This window comes from Gouania willdenowi, chromosome 3, assembly GCF_900634775.1.
Source record: "Gouania willdenowi chromosome 3, fGouWil2.1, whole genome shotgun sequence".
In the NCBI taxonomy this organism is placed as follows: domain Eukaryota; kingdom Metazoa; phylum Chordata; class Actinopteri; order Blenniiformes; family Gobiesocidae; genus Gouania; species Gouania willdenowi.
In genome coordinates, this window is record NC_041046.1 from 37,683,384 (window position 1) to 37,707,683 (window position 24,300).

At 38.3% G+C, this 24,300-nt stretch overlaps 1 protein-coding gene across 1 annotated transcript; it reads right to left on the minus strand.

The window, feature by feature from the left end:
- Positions 1-10,293: 10,293 nt before the first annotated feature.
- On the minus strand, positions 10,294-12,516 carry LOC114458531 (zinc finger BED domain-containing protein 1-like). Its single transcript, XM_028440952.1, has 2 exons — positions 11,174-12,516; positions 10,294-11,062 (listed from the first exon to the last, which is right to left on the minus strand). Exons 1-2 carry the CDS (start codon positions 12,385-12,387, stop codon positions 10,459-10,461), a joined length of 1,818 nt encoding a protein of 605 aa, XP_028296753.1. The 5' UTR covers positions 12,388-12,516; the 3' UTR covers positions 10,294-10,458.
- Positions 12,517-24,300: the final 11,784 nt, after the last annotated feature.

The following is a 24,300-nucleotide window of genomic DNA, read 5'->3' on the forward strand; positions in this document are numbered from 1 at the left end:
GCTCTCATAGGGCGCTGGGCGGGGGTACACCCTGGACAGGACGCCAGTCCATCACAGGGCAACACAGACAGACAACCACTCACTCATTCACTCCTATGGGCAATTTAGAGACTCCAATCAACCTTACAGTCATGTTTTTTGGATTGTGGGAGGAAGCCGGAGTACCCGGAGGAAACCCACGCAGCATGGGGAGAACATGCAAACTCCACACAGAAAGGACCCAAGTGTCCACCCCAGGGCTTGAACCCAGGACCCTCTTGCTGTGAGGCGGACGTGCTAACCACTAAGCCACCGTGTGCCCTGTATTACCGTCAAAACTACATTAAAAGCTCACAGACATCATGTGTCGAGTAAATATCACTGATCCAAATTCAGCGCGTGCGTCCTAATAGGGACAGTAGATTTAATCTCCAAAAAAGTTTAATGAAAGTTTTATAAATTTTTTTCAATTTCAAATATTAATTTTCTAGATTCTGTTCTCAGAGGATGACATACCTGATTTTGTCCCTCATATGATTTTAAATCTGTAATATTGTTTTAATATACAGTGTTTATTTTCTTTCTCTTGTGATTACCGGTTTCACAAGGTGTATGTATTTTTTACGTTACAAATAAGCATCTATTCTAATCTATATAGGCAGAATTTACATTGGGATCTTTCCTTAACACATAATGTAATTATCAAATGGAAATTCAACTCAACATTTCATTGTAATTGATATTAAAAAAAAAAAGAACAGCAACAAAATTTTGTCTGGAGTATACAAATGTACCTCCCTCAGCCCCCGTTCCTCAGATTAAAACCTCCTCACTGTACCCAGGACCAAGCACAGAACCTGGGGAGACAGAGCTTTCTGTGTTGCAGCCCCCACCCTCTGGAACTCCCTCCCAAGCCACATCCACAACTGCACTGACCTCCCATCTTTCAAATCACTTCTCAAAACTCACCTGTTTCACTCAGCTTTTAACGTTTAACCACCCACTCACTCTTTTCTTTCCTCTTAGTCATATTTTCTTCAATCAATGTACTTGTTGTTGTTTTTAGGCTGTAAAGTGTCTTTGAGTGTCTCGAAAAGTGCTTTTAAATAAAATGTATTATTATTATTACTAACACTGGGGCAGATCCCCTTAATAAATACCCCCTGTGTAAGCATGACACATCCAAAGTATGCGGCACCACAAAACATCTTAAAAGGCATCCAAAAACAGAAAATATGGTCAGAATTGGGTATAGACGTAATGTATGCAGCATTGCAAAGTCCATTGGGGTATGGATTACTGTCCATGGGAGGGGGGAGCGAGGGGAAAGGGGCATCATTAAGCAGCCTCACTGTGTAAGTGTACAGGCTGTTAGCCAGTCTGGCTTTACTGGTGCCAATGGACCTCTACCTTCTCCCTGAGGGCAGCAGGTGGAACAGATGATGGGCTGGATGATGATGCCGGTCACGCAGGATATTGTGCACTCTCTTCAGACAGCAGGTGTTGTAGATAGTACCGATCTCTGGAATAGTGGTCCCAATGATTTTACCCACTGTTTTTACCACCCACTGGAGTGCCTACTGGTGGGCCTTAGTGCAGCTGGAGTACCACACTAAAAAAAGACGTGTGTCAAAACACTGCTGATGGCACAGTTGTAAAAGTTTACCATCAGCTGTTTTGGGTTCCTGGCACTACTCAGTTGCCTCAGGTAGTTGCTGAGCTTTTCCTACAACTGAGGAGGTGTTGGTTCACCAGGAATGGTCTTCGTTCACAGATACTCCCAAGAATTTGAAATGTGGCACTCTCTCTTCCACCGCGTTGCCAATAGAGAGAACAGTGATTGACTCTGCTTTTGGTCTTTTTGATGTTCAGAGACATGTTTTTAGTGACACACCATGAAGCTAGATGTTGCACTTCAGTCCGGTAATCCGTCTCATTGTTGTTGTTCATCATTTGTGCATGAATATTTATGTTTAAACACGCTATTTGTGCACAAATATTTTCATGTGCATGCACAATTGTGTTGACTGTAACCTTGCCTCATACACTTCAAGATGAGTGCATAGATGGAGTTTGAGATCCTTGAAAAAATAAGAAATAGAATTAAACATATAGACCGTCTAGAGATTTGTGCCAACCAGAAAGTATGTAGCACATACAATAATGCAAAATAATTGATCATTTTGACTACAAAATTTTTTGTCGACGTTTAATGTTGTAAATTCATGATAAAATCATGCTGGCTACAGTACCATACATGAACTGCTGGGCGCGGTGTCGCTACACCATTTACATTGTGAAGAAGAATTACGCAACATAAGAACCTAAAGTCTCAAAAGTTTGGGATTGTGTCACTGAAAATGTATACTAGTATTTTTAAAACAACAAATACATTCACACATTATGTACAGTCACTGTGTTTTATGGCACTTAAAATATTTGTATTTTGTCTACATTATATTAAGAATTGGATTTGGGAAAACTCATGGAAGCATAAAGATGAATTTCTCTCCTGCGCTACACGCAGCTGCCACCAGGTGTCACTGTGGTCTGCTCTGCTCCTCTCACTCTGAACTGTTGACTCCCTCTCAATAGGAAACAGATGGGAGACCTTTGCTGCAGGCTAATGCCAAATGGAGCAAATTCTCATTACAACGTCTGCGAGCTCTGTTTCTTCTCTCCAGGCCTCACCTCCGCCCCCTCGCACCACTTGATGAGTTCAACACTTGTTTCCGATGCAGACGTGTCACTTTAATATGCCTCCTTTTACTGATTGCAGGGTATTTATCATCTTTACTGCCAATTGCTAACAGACCTCATTATTATTCTGTTGAGTGGTGTTTTACCTTGCTGGGAGGGCTGAGTGTTAAAAAGATCCTAATTATTATTATCACAAATCCTCGATTGTGCCGTTTGATGTGAAAAAGAGAGCGAGTAAGCTCATTACAATGACATGGTGTCAAAGAACAGTCACGCGTTGGAAAACGTCTGAATGTGTAAAGCTGGTTAAACTGTGATGTTTGCAGTGAGTGAAGTGTGAGATGAGCACTTTAAAAAGGTGACGCTAACATCCCACACAAACAGCCTGTGTTCCCTCAGCGATAGCATCAGCACTAGCAGCCAAGTTCACTAACAGGCCCATTGGCCACATGTCACGTCAGTCCACAGCAGCAGTGGCTTGTCTCACTCGGGGAAAGAAGAGAAACAGTTTTTCTCAGTTTATCGCTTCATCCTCCTTCTGTAGTGTTCGCTTAGTCTGGAATCCATCCAGCAGAGAAAGTTAAGGAACCACTGAACTAACAAATAAACTGCACAAAACCACAACAAACAAAAAGAATAAAATTATTCAGAAAAACCCAAAAATTGACAAGAAAAAAAAATACTCCAAAACCCAACCCTACACATAGACATATTCATCAATCTATTAATGTACTTATACACACACAATCATTGCTTATTGGCAACACAAACTTATGCATGCACATATATGCGTACATTTACGTACACATGCACAAATCTTTCAGTTTCTATCGTCCTTTTCTTTCTACATGACAGACATGTTTGTCGTTGTCTTTCATTCATGTTCATCATACCCACAAACCTTCCCTCTCAATATTGCACCCGATCCCAGACTAATCCCAGCTTCTCCCACGTCTCCAGTCTGGGAAGTTAACACTTCAACTAGAATATAAATGACACCATTATGTAATATTCAATCTGTCGCTGCAGCAATACCCTCTTTCATTGATAGGCACCCACGGCCCCCTCCCCATGTGCTCCTCACTGCTTGCTCTCCTGTTCTTTTTCATTGAGAATATTAAAGAGTTAATAAATTAATCTGTGCTCGCTGGCGCATGTTATTGCAGTGCAGAGATTTGAGGGTGAATGAAGCCGTCGGGCCGCACCCTAAGCTGATTTATTAAGGGAGCCGGGGAATCACCAAATAGACCTGATAACCCGTTTTATTTTGCATAAGTGAAGACTTTTTCTCAAATCCACTTATATGCCCCGTTCATTGCCCTCTACCTTTTCAAACAACTTTTAAGTTTTTCTGTGACCCCCCTCTGAGCTACAGTGTTTTTGTCACAGTTCAGAGCTAATAATCACCTGGAAGGTGGTTAGAACAAGTTCAGCTGCCATCTTTTTCTGCTTTTTTGTCAGTTTTTCAAATAGCTTATATTGGTTTTCATAGTGGACACAGTTTGGCTTTGATAGAAAGGTGTGGAAATGTTACTGTCAGGCCTGCTGGATTCTAGACATCAAAACAAGTCAAATGTATCATTCAGTTGAATGTGTTTAGTCAAGTTTAAAGTTACTAGACTTAATCGACCTCTTACGGAGTAACTAAACCCTGAGGTGTTGGCTGACGTGCGTTTAGGCAGGAAAAAAAAAAACTTTGGGACCATTTCACTGAAAACTCACACCTGAGGTAGAACTAACATCTGTGACATTAAAGTAACACTAAGAAACTAACAGTCTGTCAACAGTTGTTGTTTTTGAAAAGAGTGGCGGGGCCAACATTGGTGGTTTGTGAGTGACAAACAAAAAAATGTCAAATTGAAATACTTTGACTAAAATGTTGCAAATTCGTCAAAAGTCAATCAACAACACGACTTTGTACCCAAATACATTTGTTTTAAGCAGAAAATAGTGGTTTTGGCATTTAGTTACACTTTAACACTTTGACGTCACATTTAAAAGTAACCAGTTTCACAAATAAGGAAGATGACCACCAGTGGTGCTATTGTTGGTGGTGTATTAGTTTAACTGGGGATCATTTTGCCTGGTGACACGTCACGGCAGAATCGTTACACCTCTAATCATGGCTGTGCGGGGTTTTGTGCTAAACTTGAGGGTTAGTCGCTGGTTTGCGGTATTTAAGGGTTTGGCAAATAATGTTTTGGGAGCATGTGACACATTTCCATGGGATTTTACCTATTTAACTGGTGGCTGAGGGTCGAGCAGTGTGGCCAATGTCACTCTTGTCTTGTAAAATCGAGTGATTACAGCGTAACTGTCCTGTTTCTGTAAATCATCTGAAGCATATACAATGAAAGATGAATTACAATAGTTGACTATTAACTTTTTATAGCATGTTTGGTCTGTTTTTAGTAAATCTAAAGTCCTCTGAATAAGGAATGACGATGAAACAGAAATGAAACAGAAAAGTGTAACCTGAGTGGCAATGGGTAAACCTTGAAACACAATTTGGAATATTGTGAAATGGAAAATGGGAGGCCTTTCATTCTGTGGCTGAATTGATGCACTGAAGGACTTGATCAGCCCTGAGTTTTCTGAATATGGTTAAATAGTGCAACATATTCAAAAGGCGGCTTAGGAAGAAGACTGTGTTCTGTACTGTACACAGCCCGGCTTCTGCATGCTCGCTCATTTGGATTTAACACCCACTGATTCCACCACAGATTCCTAACCTCATTTATCAGAGTGTGGAGACATTTAATCCAGCATGAGATTTTTAGGCTCCTTTGGGTCAACAGTTTAGCTGTTGCCTTTCCCCCTCCAAGCCCTGAGACACAGTCTGCTTTCAATTATTTCTGCAAAATTGCTTTACGGGATCCATGCATGATTAAATATTCATTATGTTAAACTAAGCACTTTCTTTGTATATAAATCCATATTAGATTTGGCTGGCAGGCTGCCTGAAGCCACATGAGAAGGCTTTTTTTTTGGGTGTGAAAACCCCTCAGACCTCCTCAGAAGCTCCTTTCTGCAGGGTGGGTTTATTTTTGTTCTGATGTAAATGGTGACTTGTTGATATCTTCATACCTTTTATGTGATGCCGGTCAGGCACACAGCACCGTTTTCAGTGTGGAGGAAATGCTGGAGTTTAAACTGTGCATGGGATAAATAAACAAGTTTGTGAGCTGGTCTTTCTGCACAAAAAAGGTGTCCCTTGTTGTGCAACTTTTTGGCGTTTTCGTTGCAGCTTTGTTGGTATGTGTATACTGGGAGTGAATGTTTGTGCTGTGTGTATGTTTGGAAAACACAGCGAGGGGTTAAGAAGGAATGCATTTAGTTTCAAATAGTAGCAGCTTCCCCTGAAAATATTGAGCAAATATTTCCCTCTGTACCAGCAGGATAAAACCCTTTGATGGATTCACTGACCTCCTGGAAAATAAATTCTGAACTATTTGAAATTCCTGAGTGGATTCAACCGGGCTACGTAGCATGAACCCTTGTTTATTTTATTTTCCAGCTGCAGGAAGGATAGAAATTGTGTTGACTCAGAGGGTATTTGGTTTATCTTCTGTTTCAGATGTCATGAAAGAGCTCTTACCACGAGTGGTCAGAAATAGGATAAAACCTGAAGCAGCTGAGCACACTTGTTTTATTAGAAAGGGAATAAATTCAGCAGAGCAATATGTTTTAAAGTCTGCTGCTGTGGTATTGGACCTTATTTGGCCTTTTTTTTCAAATCAATGTTTCCACAAACCCAGCATCCAAAAAATGCACCCCCCCTTGTCTGATGTTCATGCCCTCGGCGGTGCAACCTGCCCCGCATGGCATTCCTGAATGAATTGGACATAAGATGACTATTAAAGAAGCTCCTGTGGTTTGTTAAATAGCAACTGAGGAAAAATGTGCTTTGGTTTCACCGCCAGGCTTTTTAGTTAGGCTACATGTACCTAAATGTTATTATATGTTACGACTATTCTAGTGCAGATTATACTGTCCAATACAATAGTCCCTTTTCTAACGTTTAATCTCTTTGTGCTCAATGAAAAACTAGTTGGCAACATGAAGATAATCTGAGCTTTTTTTGTGTCAGTATGTCCCTTGATTTATTTAATTTTTTTAAATGATAAAATGTGGGAACACTTGGTATGAAACATATTTTAATAATTGTTAACTATGGTTCAACAGTTTAGTATCACATTATAACTGACATTTTATTATAGAATTTTCATGGCAATTACAATTACAAAGTCAGTTATTTATTTTGTCACTTGTTTTATTTATATATTTAATACAATTTATGTTTTGTTTTAAAAAGTTTTTTTTATTACTTCCTGTGTATTATTGTGGTTTTTGGCAACTATTTTGATTGGGGTTTTGTTTTCGAAAAATAAATAAAATGAATGGACCAAGACAAATATAGTCAGTCCTTTTTTAAATTAAATTGGCAGTAAAATTTACTGTGATGCAATCTAAAACTTTGCTAAGGATGTGAAATTGTGCAGGGCTGACACTGGTGCTGCATGTTTTTTTGGGGGTAGGATAATCATATAGACTGATTATTAGAATAAAGATACATTTTTGTAGTTTCCCATTACTGTGATTTGATACAGTCCTACACCCTGTGACCAATCACATAGTGTGATCTGGATCTAACATGAAACCTGACTCACAGGATGTGTCTGTCACCTGGAACGAAGAGGGCAAATGAAGAACAATGGAGGTACAAGGGCTTTTCTTTTATGGGAATTAATCTAATGGCAGCTCTGGGCTGTGGGCAGCCTGTGTTAATGGGGCTTGTACGGTGAATTATCTAAATTGTCCTATTCAGAAAGGCTTGTGCACATTTCAGGGACCTGGACCTTGAGGGATGAGCTCCATCACTCTCCATTATTGTAATCATAAATAGATTGATTTATGAATGTCCATAAAGGAGGATGAGGGTAATGGCAGGTCATTCGGAGGTGTCGGAGAGTGACTGGTGGTCAATTTGTTGTATATCTGCAGTGAAATGAAGTAGTTTGCTGCTGATTCACATTATTACCTGTTTGGACAAGACAAAAATTAAAAAGGATTTTAACGTGGAGCATATTTTTCCGCAACTATCAGAGTGCTAATGCTTTTCAAGTGAGTTATTTTAATATAATTATTAATTGTCACAAATTACTTAACTGGTGCCAAACCAGATGAAATACTAGGAGGTTCAAATCCTCACAAACACAGACAACCTACTTTATTCAAGCCCAACAATTCACACAAGAAAACTGTGGCTTGTAATCACAAAACATTATTCACAAATGAATGCATTTCATTTTGCAAATAAGAAACATACCAATCAGAAAATACGTCATGTTTCAGAAACAACTACAGCACATTTTACACAAGCAAGGAAACATTTCTTCAAAAACAGCAAAAAATAAATATCTGTCAAATACAAAAAAAAAACTACGAAAAGGTGTCGCCTGATCTTTCACGTTGCAGATTCACACACAGATAGGCTACTAGTAAACTTTCCAGAAATATCCTGTTTTTTTTTAACTTTTTTTAATTTCTTTGTACTTTCATACTTTACTTTTTTCATGTTATAATACTTGAAAGATTGTAGTTTGTACTTGACACAGTGTGTCCCATTTTGATAGCTCACTTCCCATGTCTGCTATCATCTTAGAAGTGTTTATCTGTTTACATTCCACCTCCATGTTTTGTAATGTTAGTTTTAGTCAGCAGCCTGGCTCAGAGAGATTTGTTTGATTTTTTTTTTCTCACTAAGTGAACACATTTTATTTAATTTTTTTAAGAACTAATGCAAAACTAGGGATCCTTAAGGGGATGCATTAGGTTGTTAGGTGTGTGCACGCGCGAAAGATTGACAATAAACCAAAATGTAAGTGTTTTTGTAAGCTGTCATGGAAAGGCAGATCAAATCAAATGAACTTTATTAATATAGAACAAGTTACAACAAAGTCATCTCAATGTGCTTAACAAAATATAAATAATAAGAAAGAAAGAACCCAACAAGATCCACTTAACTCTGAGTGCTCATTGTGTTTTTTGGAAACATTTTTGTATTTTTCTTTTTTTTTTTTTAGAAAAGAAAACATTCTTAAAGGCTTAAAAATCAATGTAGGATCCAATAATGAAGTAAACTGCAACTACAGTATATGCTGTGGCTTGTGTTTTAAGGCATTAGTCAATTTCATCAATCAATGATTGACAGTTACCCATAATTCAGCAGTTCATTAACCATTTAATTAGTTAGGAATTATCTCCATGTAGTTACACAAACTAGTGGCACCCAAACAGCCTCTTGCAAGAAAACTAGAAACAACTCAATGTCATCTTTGTAAAACATTGTTGTGTCTTTAGTGAAGTAATGAGAACAAGATGAACACATTCTCATTGACCCTTGGAGCTCATCACTGAGCAAACGCAAACAGTTTAATTTGGCTGATTTTCAGTCCAGCCCCAATAATCACATTACCTCAGAGCGGCGCTGAAGGCCTTTATAAAAGAGCAATAAGTACACAGAGAAATTTCATTCAGAGTTGCATAATTAACCTCAGAAGAAAAACTCATTTAAGTCTTTTAAAGCATCAAATGAGCTCAGGTAAAGTTTACTGAAACCTGTTGGAGTCTTTTTGATGAAGAAATACTGTATTTTATGAGAGCTAAAGCAGCTCTGTGTTGGAGCTGTTTAATTGTAGCTCACACATCAGTGCAATTAAACCCATCAGAGGAATACTGGCTTTCTGCTTGAATTCACATTGTTAATTAGACAGTGGGGATTATTTGAAATAAGTTATTGCTGTGCTTTATCTGCTGCTTTGGGTGAGTGCGTCTCATAAAGCCTTCCTCTGTGCCTACCAATCACCAGCAACGCATGGGGTAAACTTACCAAACTGATTGAGAGAACATGTGCAACCCTTACATTTTTCAGCATGTGTAGTGCTGCAATTTCAAAAGCAAATGTTTGCCCTTTTAATTATTTTAAATGTGCATTCATTTTCAGGATCATGCATTAAACTTTAGAGCAGATACGCAACTGGCAGCCTGGGGTCCCCCCAAAACGACAATAAAAATGCACAAAATGACAGAAAATAGACAATGCACAAAAAAACAGAAAATTTCTCAAACACACAAGACGTCTACAAAATTACACCAAAATAACACAATATATGTGATGAAATATAACCACAACTCAAGTATGTGCTACTGGTGTTTCACAGGGGGTGGTTATTAGGGATGGGAACGACACGGGATTTGGGAAATCGATTGTCGAGGCCCATGTGTCGACTTTTTGTCGAATTGTCGGCCTTTTTTTTTTTTTCTTTTTTTTAAAGAGCAGCAGCAATGCGGAGGGTGGAAAATAATCTATACTGTTGTACTAGTTAATTTTAGTCTAAAAAACATGGCTCTAGTGTCCAATATTGACCATTAAAGCAGTAATAATAAAAACGAGAGAGAGAAATTTAAGATGTTTATTCAACAGCCTTACAAACACATAAGACGTACTTTTTGCCGTTTGGAATTTACAGAAATAAAACAGCCAGTTCATTTATTATTTAGTTTTGTAGGCAACATGTAGCCTAAACAAGTTATTTTTACAAATAAAAAAAAAACAAACTAAATGAACATGTTTATCACTCGTGAAAATAAGCAACAATTAAAATCGAAAAACAGCGTGCCCATTTTTTTTTAAACCACAGAAAAGGACGGAGCCTAACACCAACAACTCAGATCTCAGTGAAAATAAAATATATATAGGTATCTTACCATTTCGGCCTAATTTTTGTTTAAGAACAGAAGCATGTCTACATGTTTGGGTAGAAGGCGACTGCGGAGTCTATTCACGACCAGTCCTGCGGCTGAAAACACTCTTTCCGCCGGCACAGATGTGGCGGGGATGCAGAGGTAGGCTTTTGCCAGACGGCTCAGGTTTTTAAATCTGGACTCATTGAGAGACCACCAGAGCGCAGGATCCTGACTGGGTGATATTCCTTCTTCGTTTGTGTAACGTTCTATTTCAGAATGGTCAGATGTGACCGTGTCCCCCTTGAAATAGTCCTCTCCGAAGAATGAAACCATTGCATCCACCTGTTTAGCCCTTTTAGCGGGCCCGGACTCGTCATCATCAACGCGCGCACTATCACCTGAGACCGCACGGAGGCCGGACAACAGATCTCTAACCTTTTCTTGCACAGCTTCCTTAACCTCCTTGGTCGTGAACTTTAGGTGTTTGTGACGTGGATCCAAAAAGGATGCGATGAAAGCTGCCTTCTTCGCGGTGCCGGTGTTTTCAGGTTCCATTCGAGAGGTGAGAGAGTCTGACACTCTTCTCTTGAATTCTGAGACTCTTGGAGACTCCCCCTCGTCCCGCTGCAGGTGCCTGACAAGGAAGCCATTATATTTTAATAGAATAATTCTCCATTTTCCCGCATATAGACACAAAATCATATAATCAATTAAAAAAAAAAAAAACACACACACGCGCGCTCACCTGGAAAGCAGAGCAGCTGTAATCGGGTAAACGACTGACACCGACACTTCTTTTTCACTGCACAGTGCGGTTGTGGCTGACTTCAGCGCACGTAAAACTGGAAGCAGTTCTTCCATGGTGTGCCAGTTGGCATCGGTGAGATCCAGGGTCCTGGCATCCGACAATTTGGTCACCTCTCGGTCGGACAGAACTGCTGCTATGGTCCAACGTTGCTCGAGCAGGCGTTCAAACATATCATGGATAGAGTTCCATCTTGTTTTTACATACTGGATGAGACGGTGAGGCTCCTTAAGTTGTATCGCCTGCTTCTTCTTGAGCGCCTCAGACGCAACGGTGCTGTGATGAAAGTGCGAGACAAGACGACTTGCCCCGCCGACAACATTAGCTATCGAGTTCAATTTGAAGCCATCATTGACGGCTAGCTGCAACGTGTGTGCAAAGCATCGGTGTGACTCCCATTCCAGGTGGCGAGAGGTTGCCACAGTTACATTAGTAGCATTGTCGTGAACGCATGCTACAATTTTGTCGGCTATCCCCCAGTCCTCAGCTGCTGCTCCCAGAACATTCGCAAGATTTTCGGCGGTATGCCTCTCTGGCATGGCGCGTGTCTGCAGGAGAGCAGTTTTCATTTTCCAGTCCTCAAAATAGTGAGCCGTAACAGTCACGTACGACTCTGTAGTCAGAGCCGTCCATGCGTCTGTGGTGATGGCCAGGTGTTCTGCTGCACAGAGCGATTCACGGAGAGATGCAGCCTTATCTTCATACATTTTTTCCAAACGCACAGTCGTCGTTTTGCGACATGGCACTTGATAATCGGGCTCAAGAAAAGCCATTAATTCACGAAAACCTACCCCCTCGACAAAGCTGACAGGCAGGACATCTTTAGCTACCATGCTAGTCATTAGACCAGTGATCTTCTCTGCGCGGCTAATGTCCAGCTTTCGCACCCTGAAGGCGTCCATGCTGCTCTGTTTTAATGAAGACGGCATCGGGTGTTTTTTCTCGAGGTGAGCCAGCATCCCTGACGTGGATGTGTGGAAAGCGTAGTCCTTGCCGCACAATTTGCACCTCACTACCTTATCATCAATTTTGCTAAAACTCCCCCACACCTTGCTCCTGTTACGCGCTGCTGCCGCCATGTTGACTGTGTCTCCTGTAACCATGGTTACCACACACGTGTGTGTATTTGAATGAGGGTCAAGTGGCGATCCCATTTAGAAAAAGTTGATTTGTTTTACTTAAAATATTTAATTTCATTATGGGAAAAGTGGCACTTTATGATGTGTATTTGAATAGAAAATGTAATAAATTAAAAGCCAAAAAATAAAAATGCAATCTGGAAATCCCACAAGCCCCGCCCCCTCGACATGTCGACACTCTATTTTTTTTGTCGAGGGGAGCATGTGTCGAATGTCGGTCGTTTTGTCGACAAAAAGTCCCATCCCTAGTGGTTATAGGTTCAGCGCTGGGAGACATGGTAAATGGTATTGGTATTTGGTGAGGGTTATGGTTAGGGTAATACTAAGGCAATTTACAAGTAGCACAACCACAATTTGTGTGTTTCACCACAAAAAATTGGAAATGCACGAAATAGCTTATGATCAAAATACATAATTTTGAAATTCAAGTCCAGCAGCACACAAAAAAATGCTGAAACAGTGTTGGCAAGTATGAGAATAGAAACATTAATTCCCATGACAGTGGCCACGGTCACGTTTTTTAATTCGTAATTAATTATTCCAAATTAAATTATTCTGAATTAAAGTATCTGCTTCTTGTTTACGTAGAAATAGTAATTTTTACATGAAAAACAGGTTTATATGGCTATATATTTAATTCCGCTTTAGTTCTAGGAGTTGGGAAGGGTTCTGATTGGACAAGGGGCGAATGTAACGTATTCACGTCTATCGGGAAAAAACACACAACAAACCTTTTCTTTTCATCTACAACATAAAAGACCACATAAGAACTGTTTTCAATTTTATTTTGATATTAGTTTTGAAGCAGCAGCTCAACAATAACACACTGTTTCACATACGGTCAGCTGAGGAGGAGAAGAGAGATAGACCACCATACTTTGGTCAGTCAAAGTGGTCTGTGTGTAATAAGTCTGTGTTAATGTCTGCATGTTTATGCTTCTGTCCATTCACTCTTTTCGTTATATCCATGTCTTCTTGGTTATTGGCGTGTTCCAACCAACTTGAATAGGTGCAAATCACCCATATCTTCTATGGCTCTTGTTAAAGACCGTGTAAAGCAAATTCTGACATTTTCTTCTAAACACATTAAATAGGTCATAAATGTATTACTTAAAACATGTACAAATACTTTAATTGTGGAGCTCAGCTTCACAAACTTTATTTCCAAGTTCTGTGTTCTGTATTTAATGGGCGGGTCAGAAATCAGGGACGCGTTATGTAACGTGACCCTCATTAGCATAAACCCGAACCGAAACCTGAAGCACACCAAACTTCCGCGGCCTCCAGCGGGACGCACTTCGGCCAATAGCCGAAAATAAACCACATATTCGGACTCAGGGGAATAAAACTTGTCCGCTGATATCTCGTTTGGCCCGATCTGAGCACTTTTGGTTGCTGGAGCTGCTTTCACACTGCTCTCTCTCATAGACACAGTAAGGAGGTGGCACTCTTCCCTCGTGGGCGTGGTTTCAGCGCATGTAACTGACACGCCCCCACCATCTCAGAGCAGAGAGAAGTGCTTGTTTTTCCATGATTTTGAGACCTAATGTTATATATTTAGCGATTTTTTTCATCTTTCAAATTTAGCTCAGTGGTCAATGACACATGTTTCTGTGGTGTGACAAACTCATGACATACATTTATTTCTGCTTTACGCGGACTTTAAATATATAATCTCAGCTCAAATCCAGATGGTCATCTTGGATTATTTCATCATGGTGACAGGAACAGCTGCACAAAACGATCAGAATTAATTTAAAGCGTAATTAAGCATTTACAAGCTCGAGGAATTATTTGATTTGGAATTCAAATCGGAATAAACCAGCCACCTAATTTGGTTTTAAGTTGAATTCGGAATTACCATTTTCATTTGGAATTAGGTGTTTACCAAGTCAGTTAAAAGAGGATTTAACTTTTATTCTGAATTAAAGGGGAATTAAAGCTCCCATGTAAACTTGGCCAATGCTGTGAATAAGTGTGTTTATTCTGGATTAAACCAGTGATGATTGGATATGGGTTGGGTGTGTGACTGATGGTGTGTGTCTCACACCACGGGGCCAACTCTGTAACTGTAAATTATATAGTTGTGCATCATCACACATTTTCATTTGGGATACAACAACTTTTTCCAAACAGTTTGAAACTGCCATTGACGTTCTGTAATCAGATGCTCACACACTGCGTTACCTCAGCCGACACCAACACCAGTAATGAGCTATGAAACATCTTTCATTCGCTGTGATTGCTGTAAAGCCAGTTCACCGTCAACACCAACCAGTTGCCAGCAACTATATGATAGCTCTGAGTTTTTACGTCCACAGAAAGGCATTGTTGAGGGATAAACACTTCCATCCAGGGTGGGTTGGATGTTTGCCTCGTGTGTCTGGCACAGTCCTTAGTGCAGATGTCAGTGTGGTTTTGTGAAGACGCTGTGAATCCCAGGCTGACTTTTTACTGGCTGTGGTTGTTGTGATGACAGTTTCAGGACTGATTTCCTCAAACACTTGTTAAAGTCTAACAAGAATGGTCTCCCATCCCTCGCTCACTCTCTCACTTTTAGTTTGCTCGCTTTTTAATGCAACGTCAATATTGTTACGTCCAAAATAAAAATTCTCGAGACAACTTTGGTGTTGTTTTTTAACAAAATGAATGTTTCTGAAGATCAAAATTCAACCAAAATAACACCTGTATTAATAAAAAAAAAGTAAATAACGTGAGTATTTTAACAAATTGATTCTGTCTTTCATTTGAGCCCTCAAATTTGTGGTTTTTGTTGCATTTGAAGCTTCATATCTCATAAACTGCATAATCAATGGCTTAAAAGGTGGTATTGTGAGTGACAAGATAAAGATACCTACGACTTTTGAGAAAATTGTGAATCTGCGTTGAATATTTAAAGTTCTGATGATTTGTTCGCAAAGATTTTAGGTGAAAACTGCAGCTTCTGCACTTTGGCATAACTAAGCTTTTCACTCTAAAAATCGGAAAAATACCAAAAGCACACTCTAAGTGAGGAACGATTAAGTTAGAAATAAAAACCTGAAGGTATTGGCTGAAAGAGATCGAGTAGTTCAACATTTTGAAAGTTAAATGGTTTGAATCGGTTAAAGAATGGATAATAAACTGTTGAAGTCCAAAAAATAAATAGTTAATAAAATTCATTTTGGAATGTTTCAGCTTCTATTGCTTCATAAACTTGTAGTTCAGACTCTAGAGCAGTCAGTGCCTCATCAGTCATGCACCGCACGTACCTGATGGAATAAGTGTAGGCTGCTCTACAGGGTTTCTCAATGTTTGCGATTGGTCAGCCGCTGCAAACTCCACCTCTTTAGGTGAACACGCACTGATCCAGATCGGAAACCTCTGGGTTATATAAACAGGTTGATAATCAGCTTTGTAGTGCAGCCGATCTGAGAATGTCTGGGTAAGTCAACCCAGCTAACAGAGATATCCTGGATAAGTTTATCCAGCTTTAAAGTACAGGCCTCTGAACTCTGAATCCATTGATCCTTTCATTGGTGCAACAACTAGACCAGAGGTGTTAAACTCATTTTAGTTCAACGGCCAAATACAGACCTGCTCAATCGCATGTGGGCGAAAAAAATTCAACATTAATGTGCCCAAGTTTGCACTTCCAATTATAAATTAGACTTAAACTATGGAAAGCATCAAAATATCTAAGCAAGAAGTGATAGATACTTAAATGTTCTTTGATTTATTTATTTTTTGACAAAAACGTATTTATTTTGGGAGAGTTTGTGGAATAATTTGAGAAAAATTGCAGACCTTTGGAAAAATTTGGAGTTTGTCCAACAATAATTTAAACTGAATTGTTTGGTAATTTACAATGATTAATGTTTTCTCTGTCGTTTTTCACTTTCTTCTGTGGACCGAATCATATGCTCTGAAGGGCCCGGATTGGCCCACGGGCCTTGAGTTTGACACTTATGAACCAGACCATTGGTTCTCAAACTTTTTTAGCTGGTTCTCAAACCTTTCTCTAATTCCTGAATCCAAGTACCCCCTTTGTCCGACTACAACATTTTGCTCAGAATCCTGAACTGTAGAGCGTAATGATGGAATGAATAAGTGATAACGCATTTAAAAAATGTCATTGTAAATCAGTGGAATGAAACAGAATTTAATTCCTCCGGAATACATTTATTTCTTTAGTTTTTATCATGTACGGTCGGTCATCTCCCGCCTGGTGTGGGACCAACACTGAACCTTGTATTTTCAGTTCATCTTCTAATTAAGATCGTTTCCATCATACTTATTAGGGATGCACCGAATATTCGGTAACCAAATATATTTGGCCAAATATTGCAAAAAAAGCCACATTCGGCCTTCGGTGGAGTGAGTTAAAAGCACTGTCAAAATAAAAAATGTCAGAATATTCAATAAACATTTACTTTCTTTAAAATGTCTAAAAATGTATTCTAGGCTATTTATACACTATTAAAAAAAATAGTGAAAAACTTAACAACCGCATTCGGTATTTGGCCAAGCGTTTAAATTTTTTTGGCTTCGGCCACAAATTTTCATTTCGGGGCATCCATAATAATTATTATAATTATCATTTTGAACTAAAAATAAACATTATAAAACCTATATTTTAAAGTTTTCATTTGTTAATTTTCCACATTTTCTCTTTCAAGTTCCCCCTATAGTGCCATTACGTACCCAGAGGGCTACACGTACCCCCATTTGAGAAAGACTGAACTACACCTTCTTAATCTTTTTAATAATGAATAAAACATTGGGGTCTCCCACTTTGAAGAATGTAATCCAATTGACCACATCTGCCCTCATGCAACTCATAAATGAAAAGAAAACGTGAGACTACTACAATGCAAGCTAACATAGCAACCTAGCTAAGTCCATAATGTGAATGAGTAATTTACAATAAGAAAAGCAGGAAAATGTAATTTTCAGTTGCTGCAGTAAACCCTCTGTTTGTTTCCAGATCAGGTCACGGTGCACAAAGCTGCTGCACGCTTAATATACACTCAACAACATTCATATGTATTTGTACACAGAAAAAAAACTGCAGATATTAGTGAGTACAGCTTGCAGCATCACTCCAGTCATTTTTACTGAGTCTTGTGCCAGCACGCCCTAAACAACCCTCTATTTTTAAAACCTATATCATATATAGTTACTGAAATATTCTGCGTGTGTGCACAGCTCTTTTCTCTCGTCTCACCTCATATTTCCTTCTGTAAAATGTTTATGTTCTGCAGCTCAATCTGTAAAGTGTTTAATAATGCCACAGACTCTCCGGAGACGCTGTCATGTCCTGCCAAAGCTAATATTTGTCAAACACATTGAGAACACATCGGTTGAGTTAGAGACTTCGGCTAATAGTTAACGACCTCGCCAAGTGTGAGCATTAGAGGATAATTGCCAGACTGGAATGGGAAAGTGATATTAAACAGTAGTAAAAGAGACCAGCTTTAATTAGGAACAAGCTTTAATGAACGTTTTAAAGACACTACAGGGGACTTAAAGGAACATTCGTCGCATTTTCAGTGTTAAAATACTCACTTTAAATAAATTAACCTGAACCTGAATGTTGCTGTGTATTGGGAAAAAGCAAACACAGTAGTTTAGGAATGATGCAGCACATATCAGAGCCTCAGGTTCACCTTCAGAGAGCTTTTCTTCATGTTTTTACTAAACCAAATGTTATTGTTGCCTGTGGCATTACAGCTTAGCTCCGAGAGAAAAAAGGATCAGAGATCAAATATTGCTCAAATACCAGAGATGACACCTCAAGTTCCTGCCAGTGGGATTCAGACTGACCTTCAGGCGTAAAGTAAATCTGTTTGAACCCTGAACATCTGATGCAAATGGGTGGAGACTCCAGGAGACTTCCACTGCTTAGAAAGTGAGGGTGAATGTTGTTGTTAGTTTTCCTCAGGAGTAAACATCACAGAAATATCGATCATTACCTTTTTTAAAAATAAAAATCTTTATTGCATTTATCATGAAACCTACAAGTGCACTAAAACTAAAATTGATGTTGGATGGAACAGAGGTTTGCAATGCTGCCACTGTACTAGAAGTCTGAAAATGAGGTCTTTCCTATTGTCAAGTAGCATTTGTATATTTATCTATATTTGTGTACCAGAGTAAATAATGAGTATATGTGTGAACCGGTGACTGTTTATCAACCCTGCACCCTACGGGTGTCCCCATCCGATATTGATATCGGTCCAATATCAGCAAAAATAAATAAATAAAATGAGTATCAGATTATATCGGCCTGCATCTAAAATCTTTTGCATTTAATTTTACATTTTTTTTAATTCAAATGTAGAATATTCTAATGTTTAAGGTTAAAATGTCTGTAACCCAATGATTAATAATAAGAAAACTATTGTTCTCTGACTAATATCACTTAATAAAGCCTTTTCTAAAATTCCACACTGCAATATAACAGATACATACACTGAACAAAAATATAAACGCAACACTTTTGTTTTTGCCCCCAAGTTTGGCTCTCTCTTGACTTTATGTAATTATGTTGTCAGCTGTAATTCGGTTTCATGGCGTAATCTTTTGTTAAAAGGCTGTCAAAACCTGTCAAGTACAAACAAATAAATAAATATACAATGGCGGTGAAAATATTTCCTCCTTGGCGTAGGTATAAAATGTAGTTTAAATTACCGATTTCCAATATTATTACTTTACATTTTAAGAGTAGAAGACAAATGTAAATAGACATACCTGTTTGTCCTTTTTATAGACACATACAGCACTATTGATTTATTTAGTTTTTTGTTTTTTCAAAGAAGAGAAATATTGAAAATATGTCAAAATCATTACAATCGATTTTCTAAAATTTTTGCTTGTATATTGCAGGGATTGTACAGAAATGACAAAATCTTTTAAATATATCACCAACTCCAAGCAAGAATACATTAAATTGTTGTTTCTGGAGGAACCAACTTTAGACGTATGGGTTAAATAACATTTGTAAAATGGTTAAAACAAGAGCATTGGGTAATCACTCATTGAAAAGGGGTTTTTATATTGATATAAATGGATCTGATAAGTGGTCACTATCTATTTGAATACAGATAGTGGAAAAAAAATGGTTCTCCAATAATAAATTCAGGAAACCAGGTTATGTTGCTGGTGTGTATGTATGTACCTTTAACAATGATTTCTGACACTCAATGAGACAATTTACAAAATAAAAAAAATCCAATTAAATATGCTTTCACTATTTTTTCCCTTTTTCATAGTCAAACTCTAAATAAAAACAGAAGAAAAATGAGACTAAAAACCTTACCTTGTCTCACCTTTAGGTGGTGCTACTAACCATGAAAGTGTGTGTGTTCCACTCCTGCTCCACCCCCACATTTGCTTTGTCTTACATCAGTGTTAGAGCAGAAAATCCTTCACTTTATGTGTGTGATGTGAAGAGGAACCTGTGGACTCTGCAGACAGTAAACACGGTCACTAAACCAACAGAAAGACAAGCTAATGTTTCACTCAGTCAAAGTCATTCCTGAGAATTGAAGTTATTTCACAATTCATCCCTTTTATGTCTCATGAATTTCCTTCTATGGTGGCATGTATTTGAAAAAAATGCCTTGAATTTGTTTTTGTCAAATTACAGATTCAGATTAACATAACTTTTTTGAATACATTTCTAAATCAGTAATTTTACTTGTACTTAAGTACGTTTTAAAAGAAGTAATTATTTACATTTCTACAGCCAACTTTTATTGAGTAAATTATTATTTTTTGTGATTTTTTTGTTTCCGTTTCATGGTCTTCATAAAATGTTTATTTCAGCACATTGAACATAATCCATATGTTCTTAGTCATTCCATTTCTGATCAAAGCCACTTTCTTGGGTTGAGGTTACGTTACCTATTATGTTGTTACCCACATAGCACAGTTTTAGAGTTTTTAAATGTAGCTATACTTACAGGCTCAGCATTTTTTTAAATTTTTTAAATTGAATGTATTGGTGTTATTTTATTCAACAAATGAATTGCAAATTTTGACAAACCTTTTATTTTATACAGATGCCTTTGTGGAAAATAAATTAGGTTACAATTTTGTGAGATTTATACATGAGATGTTTACTGTATGTAAGGGAACCATAGCAAGATTTATTACCAAAAAATTCACATGGGGGGTGAAAGTAACTAGTAACTTTTACTTTGAGTACTATTTAATTGAGCTACTTTTGTACTACTTGTACTTGAGTATTTTATGTATGACTTACTTGTACTTGAGTACAATTTCAATCAAGCAACAGTACTTCTACTTGAGTAAGAAATACAGTACTCTTTACACCTCTGTGAGAAATTGCTAGATTCATGACAAAATTGAGAATTCTTTCCATATTTTGCAATTAAAAATGACTGCATTCATGTGATATAAACAAAGGAAAAATACAAGCCCCTAAGACTATTGTGTATTCTAAATTTGAGATACCTGCAACTGGATTATTTGGTCAATTATATTTTCTCATTGTCATTTTTACTTTCTCCTGTGGGCCGAATTGAATGGTCAAAAGAGCTGGAACTGGCCAACAGACCTTGAGTTTGACACGTGGTTTAACACAACTAATTTAATTGACATGGGCTTAAAGGTCCTACTGTATATCATGCTATATCAACTTTTTTGAGCTTTTAACCTTGTTACAATGTTCATTTCTTATGAAAAACACACCCAAAGTATTATTGGGCTTCCTTCCTGCATCTCTGACCAATTCTCCTTAATCCTGCTCTCTGAGCTGCTGCTCTGCCCTCTTCTGAAAAACGTTAGTGACATCACTAAAGTCTGAACCGCCCCTCCAGGAAGTGCCTGCTGCCGGTGTAAGTACCAAATGCAAGTATATCAAACTACATCCGTGTGTACAGTACAAGCAACGCCCCCTAAAAACAACGCCCGCGCAAGCAATTTTTCAATGCGCTGGTCCGTTCCATTTTTAGTATCCGTTATATTGCCTTTGACTTGATCTGACGTGTTTGTGACACAATACGATGCAGTGGTTGGACAAAATAAATGATTATCACCTTAAATGCACTATTCCTGTTGTTAATAGAGAAAAGGAGGAGGAGAAAGAGACTTAGCAGCCAGTGAGTGATTGAAGCAGCTGAATTACTCTGCTGCTGATGCGCCTGAAGCGCTGAGACAGACTCACAATCACAATAGCCGCTTAAATATCCGTGTTTTACTGTAATGTGTAGTTTTTTTTTGGCTGAGAGCAATAACAGTGTGTGGACCGCAAAAAGAAAATCGCTTTGGTGATCACTGATCTCCCTCGCGAGGCATGAAGTCAGCGTCTACAGACACGCCTACTCATGAATATGCATGAAGGCCCCAAAACAGCTTGTTTATAGAACTGCTCAGAAAGGCACTTTTCAAAGGGTAAAAACTCTGAAAAAACAGGCGAGTTAGGGAAAATAAACCTCAAATACTATGTAGTTGGGGTTCTTTGAACAAATGGAGATGGGTGAAAAGTAGCATAATACTGGACCTTTATCAAATCAATGTTTATTAGTTTCTCTTCAAATGAAAGCAAATCAACTTATTAAAGTTCACAGTTTTTCCAACTTAATAATTTTACTTTGAGTATTATTTAATTGAGCTACTTTTTACTTGTATTTGAGTATTTTTTGTATGACTTACTTGTACTTGAGTACAATTTCAATCCAATAATAGTAGTTGAGGATATATCAGTACTCTTTACACCTCTGTTTGTGAGAATATAACGCACAGTTCTCACTGTCGCCAATCATTCCCTCTGTTTTCCTGCGTTCACGACGGTGTTTGCTGAGAAACAAAGTGTCAAATGCTCCTCACATAACCTTAACCGATCAACACACCTCCACGCACCGGAGCCAGAACAAAGAAGAAACGACAGCACAAAGAGCGCTGACTCACCAAATGTTTACTCAGTGTGAAAAGATGCCATTAGCTCACACCCTCTTTCTTTTCCTTTGCTATGTGGTCCACAGCCTGAGGGACCCCGTGCCCAGACACTGCTCCCTCACTGTTGTTCTAATGCTAGTCAAACATTATTTTGAATGGCCAAACTCAATAGTGGCAGTGTTCAGCCCTGGCAGGGTAAATATTAGCAGAGCACACAGAGGAGCAGCAGTTGCTCCGTGTGTTTCTGCGTGCTAAATGTCCTTTTACTGTCACTTCTGTCCTCACGGTACACAACGGCCACAATAACATTGCTGTGGCAGAAAATAAAGAGCGAAAAGAAAACAAAAGGAACTGGAATTCAGGCTGAGGTGCTGTTATTTGACCAAGAGAAGACTACATTTTCTTTTTTTGTTCTTGTTGCTTTCAACTGCCGCCTGATGTTTGTCTTTGTGTCTTTGGTTCTCTTTACTTTACTCTGCTGATGTGCTCAAAAGGCAAACACAAAAAGCACATTTGCTTTGTTGAGAAAAGTTTGTTCTGCCAACAGTGTGTTTCTAGAAGTCCCAGGTAGCCGACGCAAACACCAGACGGGGCTGCTGTGTGCGTCTGCGTGTGTAAACACGCAGCTTCGCACATCTGGTAAACAATTTGTTCAAAAGTTTAATCGAACACTAGTTCAAATGCAAAGTCGAGGCTCGCCTGATAATCAAGGACTATTGGAGGTCGTGTTTTTCACGTGAAACTGTTTCAATTGTGTGAGATTTTTGTTGTTGATGTTGCTTTCTAGCATCTTAGCGCATTACACTGAAAATAATAAAATAGTTGGAGCAACTTAATAAAATTATTTTGATTGGTAACACCTAAATTAATTGGGTTATTTTAAATTAAGTTAATAGGTTCGTTTAACAGGGGTGTAAAAGTCATTTTAGTTCAGAGGCCAATCCGGACCAGTTTTAAAACTCTCTATCTCATGATGTCAGAAGCACAGCACTGATGCAGGTTTACTTAAAAATAACAAAAAAATCACAATTTCAAGTTAATTCAACAACTGCTGAAAAACCGTACAATTATTAGAGTGAATGAAAGCACTTGTTTTTCTACCTCACGGTATCGACATGGTTCTACATGACCATTTGTACGTAGTACCTCAAATACCTCAGGTACCATATAGTTCTATTTTCACTCCCCTGCCTTTTTACCATTCTGTCGTCGTCTCGTCTGAGGTCAGGATTGGATTTCCCGCGTCCTGCTGTATTTCTCTGTAGTGTTTGGTCGCACTGCCTTGATTCTTCACTGGAAGACTACTTTTTTATTGCTGTGCGACGCAGCCACAGACAAGGAAGCCAGCGCACGACTCTCTCTGCCTGAATCATGTTTGTTCTACATTCAGTGGAATTCACTGCACTTACATTACAGCCAAAAAAAAAATACCTGAGACATGTTAATGTTACTTTCAGATGAGATATATCCAGAGGTGAAAGAAACAAATTACAAGTACTCACGTTACTGTAATTGAGTTGCTTTTATGGGTATTTGTACTTTTTTGAGTATATTTCTGAATCATTCATTATACTTGTACTTAAGTACATTTTAAAAGAAGTAAAGTAAATAATTACATTTCTACACCCAACCATTACTGAGTTAATTATATATTTTTTGTTTTAAAATGATCAATGGACATTGTGAAACTACAAAAAAATGAAATGACCAGACAACAATCAAATGCATCTCATCATAGCCGACCAACCAGAGTTCATAAATTTAGCTTAGAGCCTGAGAATTTTTTTTTTTTTAATTTTGAATTGAATTTATTGGTGTTTTTTTATTTTAAAAAACAATTGTACATTTTTGACAAACCTTTTATTTTATACAGATGCTTTTGTGGAAAATGAAGTTAGGTGCAAGATTTGGTCTCTTCCTTTTGAAGTTTATACATGAAATGTTTACTGTATGCAAGGGAACCATGGCAAGATTTATCACCAAAAATGAATGTGGAGATGAAAGTAACTAGCAATTTTTATTTTG